The 18048-nt window shown below is 41.7% G+C and overlaps 1 protein-coding gene across 3 annotated transcripts in view; it reads right to left on the bottom strand.

Moving 5' to 3' along the window:
- Positions 1-18048, bottom strand: part of PLCH1 (phospholipase C eta 1) — a 783092-nt gene that overhangs the window by 259001 nt on the left and 506043 nt on the right. For all 3 annotated transcript variants that reach the window (XM_069213310.1, XM_069213311.1, XM_069213309.1), the window contains one exon: positions 11734-11937. In XM_069213310.1, coding sequence (XP_069069411.1) covers positions 11734-11937 — 204 coding nt within the window. The remainder of the gene's footprint in view (positions 1-11733; positions 11938-18048) is intronic.

Here is an 18048-nt window from a genome sequence, read left to right as displayed (position 1 = left end):
ATGAGCTGTCATTGTATTATATGGTATGGCCGATCATAGTATGGTATAGCACTGTATGTTATGGCTTGTCACTGTTTAGTATGGGATGGCATAGTGTGGCCTATCATTGTATAATATGATATATTATGGGACGGTATAGCTTGCCACGGTATGGTGTGTCACTGAATAGTATAGTATGGTGTGGTATGGTATGGTAAGGACTGGACTGCAATTATAGAGTATTGCATGGTATGCTATTGTCTGTTATTGTTTGGTATGGTCTGTCATTGTATTATATGGTATGGTATGGCTTGTCATTGTTCAGTATGGCATGCTATGGCCCATTTTTGTATAGTATGTTATGGTATGCCATGGTCTGGTATTTTATGGAAAATGATCTGGCCTGCTATCGCATATTATAGAATGAAATAGCACTTTTGGAATTACTTACATTGTGTTTTAAAGATGTTATTGCCATATATATTAACCCCTCTGGTGCGGGCGTTGGCCAATGGCCGTCACCCGCACTACCCCCCTGGTGTGGGTCACGGCCAGTGGCCAACACCAGGGAGGACTTAAAAAATCCTCTGGATTTTTTTTTATTTAAAAAAAACCTCGGGAGACACGGAAGAGCTTCTGTGTCTCCCCCGAGCTCCCACCAACCGCTTTGTGACATCAGCTCACCGGTAAAGCCGCTTCCTGCTCCGGTGGGGAAAACTGGCCCATACGGGCCTCCCCCACCGTTCGGGAAGGCCTCATTTGAAAGGGGTGATTCTCCCCGTTCAAACAAGGCCTTCCTGAAACGGTTCTCCCCCTACCCCCCACCCCGGGGTTAAAAAAATGTTTTTTTGATTATAATGAAACTGACTGGGGGTCACCCGTGGACAGGGCAACCCAGGACAACCACACCCACATATAAAAGTGATCTCTATACATATATGTATAAGTTTTATATATATACACACTTGCTACCAGTTCTCTTGCAGTTGCAGCTTGCATCTTAAAAGCAATGCACATATTTCAACTGACGCATTTCAACTGTAGCTTTTAGGCAGAAATAAAAATGTCAAGTAACTCTTGTGATTATGTCTCTGCTACAAAAGGATCTGACTTTTGTCTAGTGGCAGTTTTGATGCCATAAAGAAGGTTTATATGCCTACTGCAAAGATCAAATCTGTATTTTATGGAAATAGCTGAGGGCATTAGTAAACCAGCCATTACCTGCGCTATAAAACAACTGAAATGTATGTGTGAGGGGGGCTATGGAGAGATGAAGGGCAATTTTGATGGGTGGTAGTGAGGGAAACCGAGGAGGAGGTCATGGGAGTGGGAGCACCAATAATGATTTCTCATCTTCTGAATAGATACCAAAGCAGTACCTCCTCAGGTGATAGGTCTGTGGAATGGCTCAGAGCAGGAAATCATGTAGGAAAGAATGGGTAAAATGGGTCAAATGCTTCTCCAACCAGACCTGGCTACCCAGGTACTAGTGTGTGGAGTGAAGCCCACATAACAGTTTTGCAAATGTCCAAGATTAGCACAACCCAAGCCAAAGTTAATGCAGTGGTAGAAACCTTTGCTCTGGTAGAATGAGTCTGTAGGCTAGTCCTAGTCCATAACAGATCTAGACAACACAAAACAATACATTTGGAGATGGTTTCTGAACACCTTTCCCCTTTTTGCCCAGTGTTTTCTGTGTGATCTGTGTAAAAGCTTAGGACTCCCTCTTGTGTTATGGAGATGAAGTCTTTCTTCTTCTTTAGCCGGGGGGGTGGGGGGGGTAGGGTGCAGAAGACAGGCAGGATGATAGACTGTCCAATGTCCTGAGGACTAGCTTGTCTGAGAAGATGTGTGGCTAGTGGACAGAGTGCCTGTAATACACTCACTTGACAAGCTGACATGATTGCTATGAGCAATGTCCTTTTCAGCATAAGAATTGCAGAGCACAGTCGAGCACTGGTTCAACGGGACATAGAGAGGAAAGAGAACCAAATTATGGTCCTTTTGAGGCATGACAAAGGCCATTGGCGAGAACATATAGGTCAGGTGAATTGAATAAAGATGGTTGATCAGGACAGCCAAAAGGGTGGATAACCTCTAACTGTTGCCATGGCAAGGATGTGAAGGGCTAGGGTAAGACAAAACACTAGTATGTCAGATAACTGTAGCTGTAAAGGCTTTATCTACAATAAACTTCTCCCAGCATTCTGCATAAATGGTTTTAGAGGAGGGAGTCTGGCTACCAAGATAACACCAGTACTCGAGGAGGAAGATCAAAGTTAGCAACTGTCACCAATCAATTTTCAGGCATGGACCTGGTGGTTGTGCAGGTTTGGGTGCAGGACCGTGCCGTGCTGCTGTGACAGGAAGTCCTCCCGAGAGGGCAGACGGATCAGAAGACAGATGTTCATGGCCAGAAGTACCCCCACACTCCTCGTTCAATCCAGAGCAACTAGTTTTATTTAGGCCTGGTCCTTCCAGATCTTCTTGAGATCTCTGGGCAGCAGAGGTAGAGGCAGGAAAGCTTTCTGGAGCCCTGAGCACCTAACTAAGCGAAAGGTATGTCCAAGTGAGAGCTGCTTTGAGAACTCCTACATGCAGAAGGTGTAACACTGCATGTTCTCTGCAGTGGCAAAAAGATTGTGGCACAGTTCTCCCCATTGTTGGAAGATGCCTTGTGCCACCCCCGAGGGCAGCTGCCATCCGTGATCCACTAGGCGAAGTTGGCTGAGTTTGTCTGCTCTTGCATTCAAATATCCTGCCGGTAGTTGTACAGTCAGGGTGATGCTGTGAAGAATACGCCACAACCCACACAACCATGTGTTTTTACAGTACCACTTTGCGTTAGCTTTATCCATGAGAAACTGCAAACATTCCCCATTGATAAACGGGAGAAACACTTTCAGTACCAAGCGCATCACTCATAGCTCCAACAAGCTGTTCTGAAGACAGGCTTCTACCTGAGACCAGAGTCTGCTCTCCACCTCTCCCAGATAACCTCAGTAATCCAGCAACGATTCATTTGTCTTGACTGTTAGCTCTGGGTGGAGTAGGGCCAGGGGTCTCTCACTGGTACAATTGGTGTCTAGCAGCAAGTTTCCTTCAACACCTGGATAGAATAAGAAAGGTCTCCTTGGTCTGTGCCCACTGAGACTTCAGATCCCACTGCAGAGCACGCATGTGCCACCTGGCATGGTCCACCAACAGGATGAAGAATGCCAAAAGGCCAATAAGCCTCTGAACTACTCTTACTGAGACCGAGGTCAATGGTTGAAACATCCGAGACTGAATATCCTAGTCTCACTGAAGCAGAGGTAATGCTCAGAAGAACAGTGACCGCAGGATGGCTTCGATGAAGGAGAGCATTGTGAAAGAGTCATTGAGGGAAAGACCCAACAACGTCAACAGGCTGGCCAAAGTATGAGGTGGTTTATGACTGTTTGAAGTGAGCCCGAACATAGCAGCCCATCATCAAGGTGTGGAAAACTTGTCCTCCCAACTTCTCCAGACCGGCAGCAACCACCTCAATGACCTTTGTGAACATCCAAGATGCACTGGTAAGGGCAATTGGGGGGAGGCACTGAAAAGTGAAAGTGCTTGTTGTCTACCTAAAACCAAAGCTAGCATCTGTGTGGCTGTAGGATTGAGACGTGGAAGTTGTTGTCCTGCTGATCCAAAGAATGAGACTAAGGTCTTGACTTGGACGAACCTCAGGAGTTGCTCAACTGAAGGGATTGGTGGGACAAAGGGAAGGCATGCTTTGACTTATTGCAATTCTTTGACTTACCAAAACATATTGATTTGAAGATTAATAAGCTCGAGAGCATCCTCAGAAGCATGTCTGCATACTCAACTTCGACCAAGACCAGACCTTCTATTTGTGACTGTGTTCTATGTGGCAGAGTTAAGCTTCACATTTTCAAACAGCCTTTTGGTTCATCTTTGCAAACTTGTCACATGATGTTGAATTATGTTTAGAGCTCAGACTCCAGAGATACACTTTGTGGGGGTATGTCACCAACATTTGTTTGTGGCAGTCCTTATATAGCTTAAAACATGTCATGGCAAGAGGGGACAGGTCCCTTTCACACTAGAAACATTTTTGAGAAAGAATCTGTCAAGCCTGACAGATTTCGAGGGAGCTCATTATCAACATCAGACGGCTCTGATAAAAGGAATTGAATGTCAGCGTGCAAAGGTAGCTGCTATGTAGGGGCCCCAATGTCACATCTTTGGCAGGACAGGCCCCACCTGCCAATAAATGAGGGAATTGCTGAGAAATATTCTCCAAATCCAGCCAGGGGCCTGGGCGTATTCACAAGGTGAGGAATCTGCAGACAGAAGCATCCATCAGAAAAGTATATACATCCATTGAGGGCAGGTGGGCATCTCTCTTTATTTGTTGGTATGTTCAACCGTCATTCACATTTTGCTACCACCCAGCGCAGCATACATCATGGGCAAGCTCATTTCAGACATTACCTCTCTTACACATTCAGTAACAGTATAAGATCTAAATAGAAGTGCACTTCAGTGCCATGATTGTATAAAAGATGACATAAAAAATGTGCAGTTTGCATTTATACACACAATTTCTAATGGATAGACTAATTTAATAAAATTGCTTTTAAAACACGTTCTTAAGGATGTGTAGAAATATGTTTTCTAATATGTGTTAATTAGAATAAATGTCTGTGCAAAACACCATCTTGATTAAGATGGAAATAATCTCTTTCACTCACTGTCGCGCCCCACCTCCTACCAATCCTCCCCCAAAAAAGAACACATCACACAGTTAAGATGTAATGTAATAGAATATTTCCACTATTGTTCTAGCTCTGATGACAATAAACTTTCTCTAACTCAGATGTAACTGGCAACATGTTGCCATGTCTTCGGTTTCTTCACTGAGACCTATACATCCTCATAATGTGACACTCTAAATATATCTTGTTCTGTTTGAACATCTCCAGATGATTTTTGCATAGAAGGTGTTGGAAAATTATTATTGTGGGAGGTGTTAGTGCTTAGGTGTTAAGGTAAGATAATGTTTCTCTTTCTTGTGGTCTGATTTGCTGAACAAATTATACATTTGCTCACGCCATGAAGAGTCTGCAGAAATCCTGATTTCCTATGTAAGAATTCTGTATAAAAACCCTTGAATTTGAGGGTGAGATAGTATACTTTCCAGGTCTATTAGGGATGCTGCCCAACGTTTTCCTGATTTTGCTGGCCATTGAGAAGAGGATTTTTATTTTTACATGCTCTGTATAACACTGCCGTTGATTTTGGTATATTGGAGATGCCTTAACACAAGGCCAGACTGCCTCATGAAATTGAGGTTTAAAACCATCTCTAATAAAGGAAACTGTGGGAAATTTGATTGAGGTAAGTTTTGAGGTGTCCCGATATTGGGGTACCTTTTTGCTCTAAAAGTGGGTGGACCAGTACTTTACTTTGCCAATGTGTTTTTCTTTCCTACTGTTATCTTTTTTACATTTTATTAGTCATAATTTTTCAGAGTTACAATAATTCGAAACCACAGTACTTTTCCCTGCATTAATAAGAATTCAATTTTTCTGTGAGAATTTCTACACTTGTTCTGAGTGCACCTTCCTGCTAGGAAGTGCTTACACTGTATTATAAACATGATACACGATGCATGTTTTTTTAATTAAATTTTTACAGCATGCATACAGTTGTCACGTTTAGGTGGCAAAAGGATTTCTTTTTTTTTCCTTTGTGTGGCATATCCTTTTAATACCAGCGTGCCAAGGCTAGGCCTATTGGCTTTGTCAATGCTCTTTCTCGTATCATTGTTCATTGCGTGAAAGCATAAAATATGCAAAACAGACGGTGAGTAAACTAAGTGAGCAGTAGACAAAAGACAGTACCTCGCCTCATAATTTATTTAGGTTTAATAATGTATTCAAGTTAAGATGGGAACGCAGTTACAGAGTTTACCATTAGAACATTAAAACCAAATATTAAGCTCATTTAAAATCATAAGTGTAATCTTTGCAGAGAAGTGTGTTCCGAAGGAATACACGTTTACCTATTCAAAAGTGTATTAAGTCACCAGTCAGAGTAACCAGTGTCTGCTAGAAATAGGTAACATGACTGGGATTCAAGGTAGGTGCTGAGTGATTGTATTTGTTACCCAGAATATTTAGCAAACCCCTAAAGAGCCGAGCAAATCATGAGGGGTTACTGACAGAACAAATCATGCATACTCTAAAGCAATTATAAAAAGCTTTCTGAATCGGTTTACCGTTCTGTCGCACCTTTCTTTCATATTTATTTCAATTTGATTTGATTATTTCCACAGGCATGGTCCAGGATCATGCACTACATAGAATCAACTAGTGAGATGGCATTTGTACTTCTGTGATGGGCACGTATAAGGATGCGATGGTGAATAGCAAACAAATGAGAGAATGATTCATGGCAGGTCATTTATAAAACTAATTGTCGGGTAAAGTAAAATGTGCACTTAAAAGGCTCCAATCCCATAAAATATGCCAGCACAATACATATCATTTTCATCAAAAAATTGTCCACAAGCAGGGTGCTACTTATAATAATCAAGTGGTGGTACAGTGCTGAAGTGTATCAAATGTGCAAAATTTAACAACATTAAAACTAATGTGGATAGAGCATGTAAAAAAAGCAACAACTGGCTGCCAGCAATTTGTGTTCACGGACTAATGAAATATTTTTTGTTATATCTCATATGGATCCAGGTGAGTAGCAAACTTTCAGATGAGATCTAGGGCAGACCTCTCATCACATTTAAAACAAGCATTCGCAATGCAATAGGTCTCACATTTTCTTGAGTCAGAGCTATTTGCTTTGAAAATTCATAACTGGACTTTTCTTGCTACATACATTGGTCAACCCTGCCTCATAATTTCATTTTTTCCTGTCATATAATTCCAGTGGCCCAGCATTTAAGCAAAGCACTTCCATTTACAAAAACATATACAAATATCATATAAACCTTTATCAGAAATAAACGTTTGGCATTAGAGTGTAATGCTCACAAAAACAATAACAAAAATATATAATTTGGGATGGATTGGAGGGTGAAAGGAATGAGAGAGTCGTGAGTAAAGATGAAGAGGACAAGTAGCGTAGTAACAGTGTCATGGGCCCTGGAGTAAGAAAGGAAAATGTTTGACTGGAATTTCAGTAGGAAAATACAGCAGTAATTAGAGTTGAGTGAGGTCCGTAGGTCTCTGGGCCCTGGTGCCACTGCACATCTTGCTCCATTAATAACAAGGCCTCAGGAGAGAAAGCTGATGGGGCAGAAAAAGAGAAGCAAAAGGAATACAACAGACCAAAGGAATAAAGAGAAGGGGTCAAAATAAATAAAAGAAAGAAGGGGAAAAAAGAACAAGAAAATGAAAACTCAACTAAGAGAAATAGAGCAACCTTGTGAGACAAAAGAAAAAAGGAAGGAAGCTAGTGAATGATAGATAAAGAGGAACAAATAATGAAAAGTGTAGAAAGAAAGAGAAAAACGGACATTAGAGAAAAAAAAGATGGTGAGAGAAACAAGCAGCAAAAGAACAAGGGAACATATGTACTGACACACTTCCCACAGACACAGAATGGGAAAACCACTTTGACACTTTGGGTCCCGGCAAGTAACTTGTGACTTCCATATACAGACGGGAAAAAAAGAGGGATTTATAGCAAAACGTGAATTGACAGATAAAGGTAAGAAAAACACCAGAAAAAGGAATGAAGAAAAAAATTATAATAAATAAAGTACGCATACTGTGTCAAAGGAAAGAGCAAATGAAAAAGACAAAGATAGAATAAAGGGAAGAGAAAAATACAGTGAAAGAATGAATGCCTGATGAAGAAAAAAGAGGAATGAAATAAGGAAAGAAGTAACCACGTTTTTGTGAGTTTGAAAGACGAGGGGAAAATAAAAAAAAGGGAGAGGAGTAGAAATAAACATTTGAGAAAAAAGCCTGAAACTGTTCACATGTGGAGTGTAAGAGCTGGAAAGAGAAAAGTGGGGGTGAAAGAAAACATTGAGAGTAAACAGAGTAAAGGAAAGAACGAGTGAAATAGGTTAAACAGACCCTCCCAAATAAAGATGGCAGCCAAGAACAGATTTAATTGGCTCCCCCACGTCCTCAAACAGAAGTCTGAGTGTGGAACAACAGGAGGCACTGCAGAATAGCAGGAGGTGCATTAGCAGAGTTGTATGTGAACCCCAATACAACAATATTGGGGTACTTCAGATCAGGATTGGGGGTATAGGCAGAGCTGTGGCCTGGCCCAATGCTAGAATAACAGAAAGGCTGAGGGCTGAGAAATGGAGTGTCATGTAATTCATGGTATTAGAATAATGTGGCGGTGTATGTTAGGGTTGGGGTGCACTGACAGAGTTGTGTGTGGGCTGCAGTACAGGAATAGTAACGGGCACACAAGGTCAGAAGTGAGGTATGTTAATGGAGTTATGTGTAGAACTTAGTATTGGCTTGCCATTGTTGCTGAGTGTTAGCCTGGAGGTGTGTTGGTGAAGCTGCAAGTGGGGCCCAACATGGGAGTGGCATTGCCTCTGAAACACAGAAGCGTCCAGGAGGGCATATGTGTGAGCCTTAGCAATGAGAAGAAATGTGCACTGAATGTTAGAATTGCTGGATTCCGGTGGAGCTGTGGTGGTTCCTATCAACAGTGGCGTTGGATGTTAGACTTGAGGTGCACTGGCTGAGCTGTTTTTTGCTCTTTTGGGTCCATCATTGGCTTGGTAGTGGGACTGAATATTAGAAGTGAGCTGCTGTAATGGAACTGGATGTGAGTGGGGTCCCAGTATAGGAAAGGGGTGACCTTACCAATGTAGAACTGAAGTGCACTGATAGAGCTGCGCCTGAGGTACCAGTTTGGAACAGCAGCTTGTACTAATTGCAAGAACGGAGTTGCTCTAGCAGGCAGCTTGTGTAGAGTTCTGGCACGGGCACAGCTGAGGGCTTGGTGTGTGTGAACTGAGGTGCACTGATGGAGCTGCGACTGGGATCCCAATATGGAGCAGAAGTGTGCACTGTCTCTATGGATTGCAGAGCCCTGGTAGAGCTGGGTGCCTAGGATATAAGCAATTATAAGTGATCCTTCACCTTTGAAAATCCAAGCCAAGGAAGGGCTGGAGCCAGGCAGCTGAGAGAGGGTGCAGAGAGCCCACAAAGATCAAATGTGACCGAGATAACAGCCTGATTTATAGCCTTGTTTACATTTAAGCTCAGAGAAAGAATTTTCTGCAAATGAAAAAAGGAAGCTTCCCTGGAAAGGAGTAGGAAACAAAGTTAAAAAAAAGTCTCCTACAGACCAGATAAACAGGACGAGTAGTTGGTCCCTGCTGCCACACAGAAGAAGGATGGACAAAGATGCATGACTGACCACTAGCAATCAAGGATTTTTCAAAGACACTGAAACTAACGAATGAAATAGCTATAGGCCCACAGAATAAGTATACTTAAAACTATATAAGACGTTGTACGCTTACACTCGATGTAAAAAGGGGTAAGTGGAGTCGACTGGGCAATAATAACATCCTGATGCAGTGAGTCAAAAAGGCTTAAACAAATCTTGATAAAGTAATTCAGTGCAACAGAGTGGACCATCGCTGTCTTCAAGGTTGGAAACTTTAACGAGGTGATCTGGTCAAAACTGGAATTTGGCCAGTTATATGACATGTGCAATGGCTAAGGGGGCCCTCAACACATTTTACAGATGGGCTGATCTTGTGCATTACATCATTTAATTCCAATCTTTTATATTGGGTTGTATACACACAGCAAGAGCACTTTCACTTATCAGCAAGTGCAAAAGGTACATTTTCACTGCCTTTCAACTGTAAAATTAATTGGTGCAACTGAGGCTATCGGGAAATGGCAGCGCAAGCATTGCTCAGCGCCAATGTAATTCCATGTAGTCTGGAAAATCATATGATTTGAGTTTCAGTTAGTTAATCCACACATCTTGCCTGAACCCAAAGAAAAATAATTTCCTTTGAGAGCAGTTCAGTTACTATCTAGAAGCAAACTCTTTGTTCTCAAAATTATTTTAGAACTAAAGTCTTATTTCATCTATAAAGAAAAAAATGGCTTTGGAAAATAAACAGCTGCTCTACACAAAGTGGATGCTTTCATGTTTTTAAATAGCAATGTCATCTTATAAAAATGTGACAAGTATTTCCAACATTATGAAAATGTTTAACTAGTGTGTTCAATGCGCAAAATTGATATAAAGAATTGAGAAATTAGTTGTGTCAACTTATGAGAGCTACTTTCATGCAAATGCACATAACAATAACAATAATTTTAACAGTAGATACAAGGCATAAGCTCAATTAAAAATGTGAACTTTGGCCATTGCTGCCACTGATGGGTGATAATGTTTATTGCTGGGTGTCATTCCGCTAGCAGAGAGGCATTAGATGATGTAATCCATATGCATTCTCACTGGCCCTTTCTATCATCTTCCAGGTTATTTCCCTCTAGTGTTCCTGTTAAGTATAAGGGCGGACAAGTTACTGATGGGAAAAGGTCTGTTTGGTGATTACCAGGTAGAAGGCCTCTTGTGGCCCACCCCCAAAAGAGGGGTAGGGCCTCAAAGGACCCTATAACAACAGAGGAAGTCTCTAGAAGATTCACTATTGCTGCACATTTAGGGTACCTAGGATTGGACCACCCACCACTGTGCATCCACATTACTCCATTATGCCAAATCAGCATTGATCACCAGTGGCAGAAAGTGTGAGTTTAACTTTTAAGGATCATGCCCCATTGCAACTGTATTTCTTCTGGTCCGGTGGAATTGACCTATCTCAGTCATCCACTCCTCAATATTTAATAACAATGTGGTCGGTGGTAAACAAAATCATTGTCCAAATCAATCCCAGTAATATTCCAATATCATATGTGAAATCTAGATCAATGAATTTATGAAGCTGCTTTCAAGAAAACAGAACAGGCAACGATTGTGATGCATGTAAAATGTTGAATAGTCAAGAAACCTGTCAGACTACAAGCAACATAGATTGTTATCAGGTGCGTAAATCCATAAAACCCCCATCCACCAAAGATTTACTATAAGAAAGTAATATTAATTCTTTAAAGTGCATTGCACGCTGTTGATGACAAAAGATTACTGGAGAAGGCATAAAGGATTTTTTTAAAGAAATATTTTCTCCTTTTCAACAAGTTGGCACTAAGAAGGAAAATCAAGTACTTTTCTAAACGAGGTTGTGACTGGGGTCCAATCAAAATGTCTTAGATGAGTAATCAGGGGAGAACACCACACCTGAGCTATGTAAGGATGACCACGCCCTCCAAATCTCCAACCAAAAGGGATCAGGAAAGAAATTCCTGCAATTGACATCCTCTGTTGGGCTCATCATATGGGCAGACTGAATTCTGTATAGAGCGCAAGGAGGCCAATCAATTACTGAAGAAGTCCTACACAAATTCCACCTCACATTGGCACGTGGACTGGCTTAACGACTTCTGTGATCGACCCTAAATGTTTGTCTCAGAAATGTCAGTTGAATCAGAAAGGCTCAAGTGCAACTATAAGGTATGGAACCTATATTGGAACTGCCTAAATTCCGAGATTGGTACAACAGTTAAGTAGTAATGAAAATAACTTTACAGGTGTTGATAATTAAAACAAAGTAAAACACATATAGTTAATATATGAAATACATGGAAACTTATTGAAAAAAATAAAAATAGAAAATACCTTCTATACATCGGCAACCGTCCTGCAGTATCCAGGCGTACATGTCCACTTTAGATTGAGACAGAAGCTGATCCCCAGTGAGATATGTGTTGTGGGAAGAGGCAATGTAGTAATTGCAGAGAGGTTGGTCCATGTCTTGATAAATCTCACAGTGCAAAGGGTTAAATATATCGCCAGCCGGACTGCGCATAAAACTGGTGAAACCTTGAGAGGGGAAAAATACTTGAAATATCCCTATTCAGTGAGTTTTAGACAACAAAACAAGTTCAGTTGCAATTTCATTTTAAATACTCATCTATATAATCCTACCCAAAAAATTGTAATAGGTGACACTGACATCGATATACAGACACGAGGAAAAGAAATCAAATTGGCTAGATTTAATATACATAACATTTATGGTGAAAACCAAGTTACATTAGGTAAGAATGGTCACTCTTCTTAAAGTGGTTTCAATCATTTTCACAAACTGCAGCTACTGCTAAAATAAAACATACTACTTAGAACCTTATTATTAATCAAAGTTCTTAAAACTGTAACTATTCTATTTGAAACAAGAAATACAATTTCAAAAGCCAGATATTCAAATAGTTAGGATAGTGTTTTAGCTAAAAGAACAAACAAATACAAACAGTAAAACACATTTATGATTTCTGGGGAGGATCTAAGACAGCAGTCTTCTCTGCACTAAAAATGTGTATGAACTGTATAATAAACAAGCATCTTAACCTAAATTATGCAAAAAACAAAGAAACGCTTTTAGATTAATAATAGAAAGAACGCTTTGTGAAAGAAACACGTTTCCCTTTATCAGAGGAGGGTTACTTTAAAAGTTTTCTTTTATTACAGGCCTTGAAAGGGTGTAGATTGGTTGGAAATGTGTGTGTGCAAGTTCTCCGAAAACCTGGAGACATCTCCCAGCCAAAGCCGATAGTAGAATCTGGTCACAAAATCCTACAATGGCTATCTGTCCAATCAAATATGTGAACGCAGAAACAAAACAGGAACAATCATTGTTTTAATGCACCGAATTCGCATCACAATTAGCCTTTGACAAGAATCAACACAAAGTTATTTTCTTTAAAAAGAATTGGATGGAAAACCGAATCTACATTAAAATATCTGCCTTTGATCACATGCCGCTGCAATATAGACTGCATGGGGAAAGCTACAAACTATCTAAGGCAATCTGGTGCAAAGGCTCTTTCTCCACTGGAGAAAATGAGAAGTTTCAAGGGATCAGGAAGGAATGCTGTACAGCCTCAGAAAGGACAACAGTTGGACTGGTGCCCATTATTAGCTGCCCCAAAACTAGCATCAGATAAGGTAGTTAATGCAAAACCTAGAAATGCAGTTATAGGAGTATCTTTTCTGAATGTGAAAGTGATGCAGTTAAAATTTAAGGTAATTTCAACTCCTTTTTCTGCTGCCAATAATTGTACACTGAATTATTCCACTTTACAGATGTGTAGTACCTTAAATGAAAATGGCAAGTTTGAAAGGTTTTGCAAATTTATAAATGATACAGTACTCTTTTTTTAAATTAACAAAAAATATTTTGTTCCATAATTCCAATTAGATTTTTGGGGGTAGGTTCTAAAACACTTCACTTTGATGTCTCCCTTCACATTCACAAAAGCAAAGGCAGGGGTTGGAACAACTTGGTGGATAATTCTCCTTTCATTTAAGGGGTAAAATATATGAATTACATTGGGCATTAAAACATAATAATTTAGTGATGTAGGTAGCAAAGTGAGGTTAAAAGTGAAGGAAAAGATAAAAAAGTATGCAGACTGTAGTGAACATTGAAACTTTGAAAACAGTGGTGCGTACACTAGTAATTCCACAAATTCACACTAGGTCAGAAAACAATGCAGTTGTGGTAGAAGAGTTCCTAACATAACGGGAACACAAAATCATTAACGTCTTACAAGGTAGTTAATTTCATAGAAATACTAAAACAATCTGTCTTGAAGACTACTTACAGGCTTATTCAAACCCATTTCTTGAAACCACCAATCACTAGTACTTTCTACATTCATGATCAGGCATATACTATGAGCAGGGGAAATAATTCAACAACAATAATTCATGTAATGTATAACTCACCACTTCAAGAACTGAAGGAGTCAAGCTGGGTGCAGTACACTCGCAAACAGCAAAAGGGAGACTAATTTAGACACCTACAATAGAGCCAGAATGTTTGTTTTTGATCTCTGGAGGACAAACGTTTCATTGGGGTTTCTTACTATTCTGTTCAACATGGCGAGAGACCAATCGACAGAGAACTGCATCAGGGAAACATATTTACTGCTGGTATGCAAAGTGCTGAGCAGTACGCAAACTCACTTGAATAGGAACAGCTTGGAGTAATGAGCATATGTGGGAGAACCAAGTAGATAAAGGAGTCCACATGTTTATGACCAACAGCCAGGGAAGAAAGATTTGATTTCCTTAGTTATAGAAGAACTGGGTTAAAGTGGGTGGGAACCAAAGGTTTCCTGCTTTGCAATTAAACTTAAATGGCAGTTCAATGAGGATTACTAGTATATAAAAGGACTACACACACACTCTTGAAATTAAGACATTGATACAGTTTCAAAACCGCCAAAGGAATCAATAAATAGTGTAGAGTGAACACAATTCACAAGATGTTCAAATTCCATAAAGCCGAAAAACAAAATTACACTAATGCAAGTGTTTGCCATTTGATATATCACTGAGCCTATTGTTCATGCTTTTCAGCCGATACTCACGATTCAGGGACTGCACAAATAGCTTTGTGAATCATGCCTTTTTTTCATTAAATGCATAGCTTCCAAGTTTTCAAAATGGTTATGTGCGACATTCCCATGTTTCCAGCGTGCATACATGTGACATTCACTGCTTTATGTGTGACACTCTGAGTGAAACTTTATTAGGTGTATTACAAAGCAATTATGTCCATGTAATGTGATAAACTTCATAATTTAACCCATGTTGCCTCACAATATCTGCAATGTGTGAAATGTTTGATCCTGTAAGGAGATATGCATCTTACTTTTTGCCTAGTCTTGCAGGGAGTTAGTTGGCTTTGCTTTATATCTACATCATGGCAAGGCATACATTAAAATGTGACAAGCGTTTCCCTTTGCCCAAATAAGCCATCTGCCCTCATTGTTCAGTTGTGACAATTTCAGCTAGTAGTGATTTTCTTTTTAGGCGATATCACATCTAATTCTGGGATTTGTGGTGATCCAGGTTTTAGATACAAAGCCAGACTGCTGAACTCGTTATTTGCCACCAGTCTCATTGTCTATCAGGGTGAGTTCTGACTCATTGTACAAAATTGTTATGCCGAGTGCTGGGCAGAAAGGGCAACAAATGATTACGAGGCAGACTACTGCTGCTTACTTTGATTGTATTATGGTTGGAGAGCTAAGGCCAAACAAACGCTTTTATTATGTAGAAGGGGAAGATTGTTCTTTTTTTAGCATATCTTGTAGATGGACTAAGGACTTGAAAGCGTGGCATATGGTTCAAACATTTATAAATGGAGCTTGTACACAAAAAAGTATCTCATATTCCAATTTGTGTATACTTCAACTGCAAATTCTAACAATGTTTGCCACTGCACTACTGGGGATCTGCAATCTCGAGGCATCGAGTATGTGGACAGATAATGATCAGAAATCCCATTCTTGATGACAAGTAGGACTGAAGAGGCTGGTGGCCGACAGGGAGGAGGTTTATTACAGTACTATGTAATGTGATGTTTATAGCGGCCGACTGAGAGCACTGTTATGATAGTATGTACATTTGAATGTACACCTATGCACAAGTTTGTGAACATGTGCTCTATTTGTTCTGCTGTCAGTCTTGAGCACTATTTCGGAAATCAGCACAAATACAGTCTGCTATGCGTAGTAAGTGAACACATGCAACCAACCTTATATTTCATGTACCGGCATTATTCTAAATTACTGCAGACAAATTACAATAGTTGTTACAGTCCTACCTGCTGTCTAGTATAATGTCCATAGGTATGGGTTGGGACCACTGCTCACTGAAAGGACTCTTACTTGGTTGGTAGCTGAAGGGAGATGCAAACGTGCCGGCAAGTGATGCAATTGATTTCGTCTGGCCGGGCGGCGGCTCTCTGTGCCTGGAGAGGCTGCTGAGACACAGACCGAGAGTGGGGCTGTAAGACTTGGAACCATATCCATGCCAGTGAGCTTGAACTTCTCCAGGCAGCTGAGCTGGGAAAAAAGATCAGCCACCCGCCACTTCAGCTACTCTGGGGGGCAATCAGGGGAGGTCACAGTGGAGCAAGTTGTGAGAAAGTAGCCTCTTTCTAGCATGGTTACCCCCACTTTTGGCCTGTTTGTGAGTGTGTGTCAGTGTGTTTTTACTGTGTCACTGGGATCCTGCTAGCCAGGACCCCAGTACTCATAGTGAAAACCTTATATGTCAGTGTGTTTTGCCTGTCTCACTGGGATCCTGCTAGCCAGGACCCCAGTGCTCTGTTTGTGGCCTAATGTATGTGTTGCCAGTAGTGCTTAACTGTGTCACTGAGGCTCTGCTAATCAGAACCTCAGTGCTTATGCTCTCTCTGCTTTTAAATTTGTCACTATAGGTCAGTGACTTCATTTAACAATTTCAATTGGCACACTGGACCCCCCTTATAAGTCCCTAGTATAGTGTAGTATATGGTACCTAGGTGCCCAGGGCATTGGGGTTCCAGGTGATCCTTATGGGCTGCAGCATTTCTTTTGCCACCTAAAAGGAGCGCAGACAAACCCTTTCACAGGCCTGCCATTGCAGCCTGCGTGAAATAGTACACACATTATTTCACAGCCATTTTCACTGCACTTAAGTAATTTATAAGTCACCTATATGTGTAATCTTCATTTACTGAAGGCTAGGTGCAAAGTTACTAAGTGTGAGGGCACCCTTGCACTAGCGAGGTGCCCCCACGCAGTCCACGGTCAACTCCCCAGACTTTGTGAGTGCGAGGACACCATTACACGTGTGCACTACATATAGGTCAATACCTATATGTAGCTTCACAATGGTAACCCCGAATATGGCCATGTAAGGTGTCTAAGATCATGGAATTGTCCCCCATTCCAAGTCTGGTATTGGGGAGAGAATTCCATGCATCATGGGGGGCTCTACCATGGACCCCCGTACTGCCAAACCAGTTCTCTGAGGCTTGCACTGCAGCTACAGCTGCTGCCACCTCACAGACAGGGTTCTGCCCTCCAGGGTCTGAGCAGCTCAGTCCCAGGAAGGCAGAACAAAGCATTTCCTTTGGGAGCAGGGTGTTACACCCTCTCCCTTTGGAAATATGTGTTACAGGCTGGGGAGGGGTAGCCTCCCCCAGCCTCTGGAGATGCTTTGAAAGGCACAGATGGTGTTGTGTTTGCATAAGCCAGTCTACATCAGTTCAGGGATCCCCAGTCCGTGCTCTGGCACAAAACTGGTCAAAGAGAAGGGGAATGACCACTCCCCTGTCTATCACCACCCCAGTGGTGGTGCCCAGAGCTCCTCCAGTGTGTCACAGACTTCAGCCATCTTGTTTTCCAAGGTGTGGGGACACTCTGGAGACCTTTGAGTGGCCAGTGCCAGCAGACCCCAGGAGGGCAGAACCCTGTCTGTGCCCTCAGATGACGTCAGAGACCCCTCCTGATAGGCCCATACCTGATAAGGTAGCCAATCCCCCTCTCAGGTTTAGTTAGGGTCTCTCCTGTGGGTTTCTCTTCAGATTCTACTTGCAAGTTTCCAGCAGGAATCCTCTGCAACTACTACTACATCCTCTGACCTCGGATCGACCAAAACTGCTGTAACAGCAACAAAGTATCCAGAAGGGCTACTTTTCCTCTGCAACTTCAGCTCCAGCGATCAACTGCAACAGTTTCCACTGTGTGCATGCTCTGGGGGACACCCTGTCTTCACCCTGCACCAGAAGGACCAAAGAAATCTCCCGTGGAGTGACGGAGTCACTTCCCTACTCTTGCAGGCACCTTCTAAGTCTACAACTGGTTCTCTTGGACTCCTCTCCTAGCGACGAGCGTGCTCCTTGGAACACAGGTGGTGGACCCCTTTGACACAGACTGTCCTAAGGTCCTGCTGTCCAAATTTGGAGGAGGTAGGAGCTTGCCTTCCCCGATTGTGACAGTACCCCTGTGCACCGCGTCATCTGCACCTCCTGAGGCCACTGTGCACTATTTGCAAGAATCCTTCATGCACAGCCTGGCCCAGGTCCCCAGCACTCTGGAGTTAACCTTCGGCGGAGTGGGACCTTCTTTTGTAGTGCTGCACCAATCCCAATTT

The sequence above is a fragment of the Pleurodeles waltl genome, chromosome 11 (assembly GCF_031143425.1).
Source record: "Pleurodeles waltl isolate 20211129_DDA chromosome 11, aPleWal1.hap1.20221129, whole genome shotgun sequence".
Taxonomy (NCBI): Eukaryota; Metazoa; Chordata; class Amphibia; order Caudata; family Salamandridae; genus Pleurodeles; species Pleurodeles waltl.
Note: the sequence above shows the minus strand (reverse complement) of the source record. Positions and strands in the feature narration are given on the sequence as shown.